The sequence below is a fragment of the Setaria italica genome, chromosome IV, assembly GCF_000263155.2.
Source record: "Setaria italica strain Yugu1 chromosome IV, Setaria_italica_v2.0, whole genome shotgun sequence".
NCBI lineage: Eukaryota > Viridiplantae > Streptophyta > Magnoliopsida > Poales > Poaceae > Setaria > Setaria italica.
Window position 1 is genome coordinate 34258737 of NC_028453.1, and position 8603 is coordinate 34267339.

General features: G+C 43.4%; 1 protein-coding gene across 1 annotated transcript; it reads right to left on the reverse strand.

Annotated features, from left to right (window-relative positions):
- Positions 1 to 565: 565 nt before the first annotated feature.
- On the reverse strand, positions 566 to 6735 carry LOC101761482 (calcium-binding mitochondrial carrier protein SCaMC-3). The gene is made up of 5 exons (XM_012845601.2): positions 6160 to 6735; positions 3051 to 3836; positions 2868 to 2958; positions 2384 to 2789; positions 566 to 867 (listed from the first exon to the last, which is right to left on the reverse strand). Exons 1-4 carry the CDS (start codon positions 6653 to 6655, stop codon positions 2597 to 2599), a joined length of 1566 nt encoding a protein of 521 aa, XP_012701055.1. The 5' UTR covers positions 6656 to 6735; the 3' UTR covers positions 566 to 867; positions 2384 to 2596.
- Positions 6736 to 8603: the final 1868 nt, after the last annotated feature.

The window sequence follows — 8603 nt, forward strand, 5'->3', positions numbered from 1 at the left end:
AGCAAGTGGTTCCCGCAATCCTGGTTTTTCTTCACCTCAGGAGAAATAGCTCTTGGTTTATCTTTTTCTAGAAGCCTCTTTTTGGGAGCACCAAACTGGTACAGTACTTCGGTATTCCTATCCCTGGCAACGATATCCTCGTCGTAGCAACAGGCACGTCTGACAGCATGCCTTCATTTTTTCTGCAGGAAATGTTGGCTGCCCTTCGGTGTACCTGCACAGACTACGGTTGCATCGTGCGTCGACCAGCTGCATATGGACCACCAAGCCTCCAACAAGCTTTTGCACCTTGCGATTGCGAACACCTCGGAACTAGGTTAGGACATCTACATACTGATGCCGCTTGCGTATCTTTTGCAATCTTTACATGACTCCAGCTTCAAATGAATGCAACAGAGAAAACAGCAATTTTTTTTAAAAAAAAAATTCCATGAACAGAGCATCCACCCTAACCCTAGCTTTCCTTAAAGACAGTGGAGTGCCGAACCCTGTAGGAGGTACCAACACCACCTACGATGACTATCCAGGTTCCATATCGGGTGGGTGAGGCTCTACCAACCGAGCGAAACATAAGGAAGCTATATGCTGACGATAAGGGAGGATTATTACATATAGGCATTTACTTTGTGCCAGGTCGCCGTGGGAAATACATACATGTATAATCAGCACCCTTTCTGCAGGGCAATTTCACGGTCAGTAAAGGTTGCAGCTCCAGTGAAGCTCAGGAGCACAAGGAATTGCAAATTAAGTTAGGAGAGAGTTTCCCTGTGTTACAGTTCCTCTAACAAAACTCACCCCAGACGGGTCAAAATAAGCCTTCGGGAATTCGCAATGAGCAGCTAACTTGGTGCCAACGGTGCCATTTAACTGAAATGTGACAAGTGAAGAAAGTGAATCATGGGTTAAATAGAAAACTAATCCATCCAAATCAAGTGAAACGTGCAAGGAAATAAGTAGCAAGACAAGAAAGCTTATTCTTCTTCAAACCAAACACTAAACGATAAATTACAAAACTACACTTATTCCTAGTAAACTATTAAATACACTCTTAATGACCTGCTCCATGGAATCACACTTTTGGTTCTCAAAATGAAGAATACTACAATTGTTAGGGCTTAAAAAATTTGACAGGTATGTCCCCTTAACAGTGAACACTGAACAGTGGCAATCCACAAGTAGCACTGCACCATCACTTCAGCCCAATGAAGTCCATGTAAAATTAGCCCATTAATCCTGAAGTTAAGACATATTTAGCCCAATTACAAGAGGTCCAGTCCCCTATTTGTCTGATCCTGAATCTCCCGAGATGGGTGAAACAGGCCACCATTTCACTGACATGGATTAATGCGCTGTGTTGTACATTTGGATGATGGTTGGGTTGACAGGATCAGGAAGGAAACAAGTTAGGCTTGCAATCTTCTTCCAATCATTGTGCTGCACCATTATGTGCACATCGTCCACAGTTATCATAAAGCTAGGTTTTCCTGTCATGTGGGCCAACGGCCAGCCTGTCACTTAGGTCATATGTGGTGCAAGTGTAGCTTTTTTTCTAAATTAGCGCAACTAATGTTGTTCTTTAAAACTAGTTATTTGATCGTTCCAGTAGAATTAAGAGCAATTTTGTTAAACTTACATTCATTATACAGGGAAAGGATCATTTTATCCTTAAACAACATCTGAGTGTGCGTGCGGGTATGTGAGCCTGCAGGTCTTATGTATTTAAAAAAAAGGGAATAATTAGGATAAATAACATTTTTCTAATAATAATATTCATCGTTTTAAAATTGTTTCTCTCTATACACATTTTACCACACAATTAAAACTAGTAATTAAGTTTGAGTAATCCTAGGACAGATGGGCTCATGGGGCCTGGGGAGCAAACCACATGATTTTGGTGGTATGCTGCAGCCATTCTTATCCAATTTCCTAAATCTTTATTAAGTTTATAGTCAGGAACAAGAGTCCACTCAACATCTAGTTCTCTATACCTAACATTCAGGGTTGTCCCGCTTCTAGAAGTAAAATGTCACGGACAATTGCATTCTGTATGAGCATTATTAAACTGCAGACCAAATGATGGCAGAATTTAGCAGCCATCTACCTATATCAACAATAGGAGGTATACATAGACAATCTAAGTAGCAAGACAGATAGTCATCGGCATACTAGCTTAATGTATGTTCATAGTTAGCTTACAATTACCCCACATATAGTTCCTAGACATGAGGTACTACCTAAACATCATCTAAGGTTGTTGTTCTGGATCCAAAATAGGTGCAGCAGCTACAATATAAGTTTCTTGTAGCAAGAAAGAAACCCACACTAAGTTCAAAACGATAAGTATGTACGCAAAAATGAGCTACTAGACAAGTAGGATTTTTACCAGTATGCTAGACATGGTGCCTCGAGATTATCACTTCATCTCTGCTGAATCAAAATTAGGAGGAAAATGCCACCATAGCTTCCAGTTCTATATACTGAAGGCACCATCTTTGACTTCAAGAAGGAACTATTGAACCAGTAAATTCATGTGTCGTCATTATCTCTACAGCCAGCCATGTCAATATGATGGCTGATTTTTGCAGAACTCCTGAATTTAATCAAGAGAGAGATTTTTCTTCATCGCCTCATACACTAGATAGGTAATACTTGCTGCAGGAACCACTTTAAGGAGATTTGGTATAATTCCTTTGTAAAATCCAGAAACGCCCTCATGCTGTAGGGTTCTCCAGAAGACATCAGACATTCCTCTATAGGCAGCTTCTGAATTTGCCTGTTGTGCTTGTAGTCTACATATATTTAGAAATAAGGTTGAGAGACACAGACAGAGATTAGATTTTCAAAATGTATAATTGCAAATTCCTTACCTTGTTCTGATGACCTGTAATGGGTAAACACATGTCGCTCCTAGAGCGCCAGAGACAGTTCCACAGCCCAATTGTACTAGAGGACCAGGATCTACAAGATATCATAAAAAACATTAAAGAATCAAGAAACACACGGTTGAAATAAAGGTAGGAAACACAAACAAATACTGGGAGAGGGTTTACCACTATCCTTCAGTATATATGTCTTTGACATATCTTTCAAAGTCTCATATACAGCAAGATCAATACCGGCATAAGGTACAATACCAAGCAACGATGGAACAAGACCTCTATAAAATGCTCGAGGACCTTCATGCATCAAAATATCCCTTGATAGTGCACCAATTCTCGGAACTTTACCACCCTCACATGAGTAAGTCTGTAGACGTGTTTTTACTAAATCTATTGGATAAATTGCTGTTTGGGCCACCGCGCCAGCTAAACCACCAGCAATGAGACGTTCAGAAGCACCGACTTCACTCTTATTTTCTCCTTTGCTCTTCATAATATATTCTTTTAACATTTCATAGGCATAAAATCTTATTGCACTTTCTGGAGCAACCTTTACAACATTCAATCCATTCCCTCTAAAAAATCCCAGCATACCACCCTTAGCCCAGATATCCTTAATTGCATGCATGACTGTAGTTCGTGTTGTTTGTACTTGCATGATCACTTTAAGGCGATCCAGAGGTGCAGTTGCAGTACGTGATGCTGCACCAGCAATCCCTCCAGCAATCAGATATTTGCTTGCATTGACATGCTTGCTTATGCCTTCTGGTATAGCAGCCTGTTCACCTATATCAACAAGGCAGACTCTTTCCCAGTGATGATAAATGTTCTCGATGGTTACCTCATTAGGGTAAAGCAAAAGAAAGTCTCTCCATTCTTCAAAAGTAATAATCCCATTATTGTCTTTGTCCACATGCTCAACAAATCTTGCAAGCTCCTCATCATTAATCTCTATACCTGCAAACAGCAAACTGACATTGATTGTAAGATAGATTACAGATACAAATGTGATTGAAGCTTCAAATAACCTGGTACAAGCATATATGGGTATATGAAAAGCACTAGTAGTAGTAGGTTAGTAAACAATGCAAGGTGATCTCCATATATCCAGATGCCGTAGGAAATCAAACCTTGTACTTATGTGACTATAAAATAAGAACTGTAGGTAGAATGAAGTTAGTACCCTACTTAGCAAACATGCAGTCTTAATGAAAGACAAAAGGTCTAATTAGCTGATCCGTGACTTGTTGGAAACTAAAGTCAGATTCAATAAATATTCAGTGTATAAAGCCACAGCATTCCCAAACCAAAGGCCAGAGACTACAGTTGCCATTTTAACATGAAATGCCCATTTTTTACCACAATTAGTTTCTCCAGTGTGATACATCAGCCATGACTCTGAATCTCAAAGCATCACACTAGAAGTTAGAAAATATGTGAATGTAGAATGACCAAACAAAACATGTCATGGTGGGTGTTCACTATCAGAGGATGAGAGCATGTGCACTACCAACAACAGTGGATTAAGGGGCCAAGCATGTTATCTGTTTTTGATAGATTGCTATCTTTTAGAATGTTAAGCTAAAGATTATATCGGATCTGTTAAGGATCAGCATATATATAGAGACCAGGCTTATTCAGTTGATACAAGAGGAAATAGGAGAAGTCCCCCTGCAGCCCTTCTCTCCCTCTCTCTCTTACCACACAGCACCTGGGTGCACGGATCCCTCCCTCAGCTATGCCACAGCAACTTCACTGTGGGGCATTGTTTGGGACCCCACCCTCCAACCTCTCATAACTACATTCCATCCCAGTCTCTGTAATGCAACACTGGATTTCATGAAACACACTGAGAACAGCATCCAAGCAATGATTCAATCCTTGGTATTCTGGATGTGTTAGAACACACACAACCAGGGAAGGTACACACACCACTGGAAACATTCAGAATACAACACTGTTCAATCACACAAAGGGTGTTTGATTGGACCATATATTTCTGCCAGTCACCAGAGTCAGGGCCTCTATTGTAGGTTTGGCCAGCACTTGCCATTGCTAAATTTCAAGCAAGTGCTATATATGCTATTAAAATATTAAAAGATGACTTGAACTCTGGGAATATTTATGCACAAGATGACATCTAATAATATGGTGGAGCAGTGTGTAGCTTTGTTTCAAAAAAGTTCCCTTAAATTATGGATATGACTCTACAAACTACTACCAATATTAATAGCACTATAAGATTGGCTCGAATTTTGCACTACATATGTCAGTTGCAGATGATTTATGGACCTACACGACAAGTGTGCATGCTGACTTATGCCAACATTATTTAGGCAAAAATAAAAGTTGCATGCTAGCATATTGAGAAGAAGTAGTATAGTAAATCTTCGCAGTGCTAGCCTACTTATAAATCAATACAGATTAACCAATCTGGAAATCTACAGAGGAATAAAAAATATAAAACTACCTCCAAATCCTACGACCATGCTTTGTTGAAATGCTAGTTCTTTCCCCCCTTTCTCCACTTGTTTTTTGAGGTATATGCATTGTGCAGTCGTGGAATAACAATGGCATGTTCAGGCATGGTTACTCATTGTGTATCCAACATGAACATTTTATACCACAAAAGGCAATCATGGTATTGGTAGTCATACAGCTTAGTCGCTTTCATCATTTTCAGGGAAACTTAACTTATTCTGCATTCTCAATTTGGTAGCAGTAGTAATAATTAACGTCCTACAGACAATAGATAATGTGACAGCCAATTAGCTGTTCCAACCAGGATAGCAATGAGATAATCATTTTACAATAATTTTTCATATTCAGAAAATAGCTTAGAGCTGAAACTGTATGCTACTCACAGATACTGCTGAATGCTTGCAGTATATGCCCATCAGGACCAGCAAGTCCTGTATCGTTATCCATATTAAGTCTATGCTTAATCTAAAAAAATTATTAAGTCTATGCAGAGAACACTTTCCATCTCCACACCAGACAACGTTCACTTCCATCTAACACTAGCCCAGTAAACCAAATAGGGCAAAATAAAACTAACAAACTCCAACAGTTGAGTACTAATTCGTCTCGAGCATCCAACAACAACCAACGAGTTACTATGCCACAGCAGGTACATTTCGCACAAGGCGTCAGAATCCGGGCACCGCGCGCGCCTCGTGCGGCAACACGGCACCGAGACGCCCAAAATCACCGGCGCCGCGGCACAGGTACTGGGGCTGGGCGAGGCGAGAAGGCAAGGTTTGGCCAGGGAAACACATACCAGCCTTGATGAGCGCGTCCCAGAGCTCCTCGGGGAGGATGCAGCCGTTGTGCTCGACGTCGATGGCCTGGAAGATGCGGTAGAGCTCGAGCTCCTTGTCGTCCATGTAGCGCCTGAAGTCGTCGTAGCCGACGCGGCCGTCGCGGTCGCGGTCGCAGGCGCGGAGCAGCTCGCGGGCGTACTTGCACTCGGCGGGCACCTGCAGCGCGGCGAGGCCCGCCTCGATCTGCGCGTAGTCGAGCTGCCCGCGCCCCGTGGCGTCGAAGAAGGCGAACATGTCCCGGATCCGCGACTCCCGCTCGGCCTCCGTCTCGTGGAGCGCGAGCAGCACGTGCTCCATGGTCACGGGCGCCGCCTTCCGCGCCGGCTCGCGCCCGCCCGCTCCTCCCCCCGCCCCCTTCGCCGCCGCCGCCGCCGCCGCGGTCGCTGCGGCGGGGGGATGGGGTGGGGAGGCGCCGCCGCGGGGGTCCACCGCGTGGGCCGCGGCGCCGGTCATGGCGCCGGCGGCGAGGCGGAGGCGGTGGTGGTGGGGTGGGGTGGTTTGGGTTGGTTTCGGGGAATGGAATGGAGCGGAGTGGGGAGGGAAAGGAGAAGGGGGAAGAAGGGAAGGGAATATGCGTGGATGTGTGTGTCTGAGGCCTACGGCGACGTATACCGGTAGTTGCCGTATTCAATGCCCTCATACGGGAATTTGTATTTGCGTGCATTTGGTATCTTGGTCACGTGTCAATTTGTTAAAAGGAAGAAGATTCTTCCATGTTAAAATCCCTACCAATTCCATGGGGACGGGGATAAACCGAACAAAGTCTAGAAATTATCCATGCCCGACGCAGGGAGGTCATCTACCCTGTACTTAGGACTCAGCCGTTTCAGTTTTTTCGTCGGCTCCATGGAGCCGATTGATTTGCTGTCAAAATTACTGAAAAATCTCTCGATGACTATAGGGCTTGTTTGGCAACCAGTATTAAAGTTTAACACCCGTCACATCGGATGTTTGGATACTAATTAGGAGTATTAAACATAGGTTAATTACAAAACTAATTGCACAGATGGAGTGTAATTCGCGAGACGAATCTATTAAGCCTAATTAGTCCATGATTTGATAATGTGGTGCTACAGTAACCATTTACTAATGATTGATTAATTAGGCTTAATAGATTCGTCTCGCGAATTAGCACAGAGTTCTGCAATTAGTTTTATAATTAGCTCATGTTTAGTTCTCTTAATTAGCATCCGAACATCCGATGTGACACTGTTAAAGTTTAACACCTCGTATCCAAACACCCCCTAAGAATGAACAACAAAATTTGCGCATGCGCATATTTCGTTCAGAATATTTTTTGCCTGGGCCCCACACGTTTTTTTCTGTCGCGCGTTCCAACTTGGTGTGAGTTGGACAGAGACGGTGGTGCGACGACATGAATGCTGGGTGCTGGGCACCAGTACAGCACCACTCGTGTTACGGATACTGATTGGGGGTGCGGGCCCGGTCAGTGTTCCAGCGCGTGATCGCGATCGCGGGCGCCCTAATGGTGCGTGTGATCCACGAGGCTTGTTGCTCGTTTAATCGTACGGCAGCTTAACGCCGACCACGTATCCTGTCCAACCACCTACCACCCCGTGCCCCTGGAGATGACCAGATGAGCTGTGATGGTATGGTGCTGGTGCCCGGGGAAGCCCTGCCTGGCAACAGGACCGTGATCGTATCCGTCCAGGTTTATCCATTGTACTGATATGGCTGGACAGATGCTCAGTCCATGTTCACGTAGTTTTAGCATGCTCACTTCGGGTTTACCCTCCCTGGCTCCCTCTTCTTTTTTGCCGAGGAAACCAACTTTTCGTGCGAACGAGAAAAAAGAAAATGCTGGCATTCAAAGTTTGAAGACCAAAAAAAAAAGAACTCAGGGCACGAAAATCGCGTGAATTTGGTTGTGATGGTTAGTCATCAGATATATGAACCGTGAAATGACCGGCTTGATGGTTTGAAAAGAAAAATGCAGAAATTATGCGTAGGATCGTGTTCCTACAGAATCCCTCTGCTTTTCCTTATTTCTAAACGGGACTCGAAAATGCTGGGAAAAATGGACGGATACGGAGAACGGGGGAATAAACTCGACAGGAACAGGCTTGATGCAGAAGAAAGGGAGAGGAGGAGGAGCAGGAAAGCTGAAAGCATCAACTGGTCCAACACAAGGTCACTGATCACTGATCCCATTTCCTCTGATTCTCTGAAGATTTCCAACTAAGGGGGCGTTTTCTTCCACTGTCTTATTTTTAGCACGTGTCACATCGAATGTTTAGATACTAATTAGGAGTATTAAACGTAGACTATTTACAAAACCAATTACATAAGACGAATCTAAACGGCGAGACGAATCTATTAAGCCTAATTAATCCATCATTAGCAAATATTTACTGTAGCAACACATTGTCAAATCATGGAC

Coding starts and splice junctions, on each gene's coding strand:
- LOC101761482 (XM_012845601.2), bottom strand. CDS start 6,655: ATGACCGGCGCCGCGGCCCACGCGGTGGACCCCCGCGGCGGCGCCTCC. Junction 3,837..6,159: donor GGACGCGCTCATCAAGGCTG/GTATGTGTTTCC, acceptor TGCTGTTTGCAG/GTATAGAGATTAATGATGAG. Junction 2,959..3,050: donor ATATATACTGAAGGATAGTG/GTAAACCCTCTC, acceptor GATATCTTGTAG/ATCCTGGTCCTCTAGTACAA.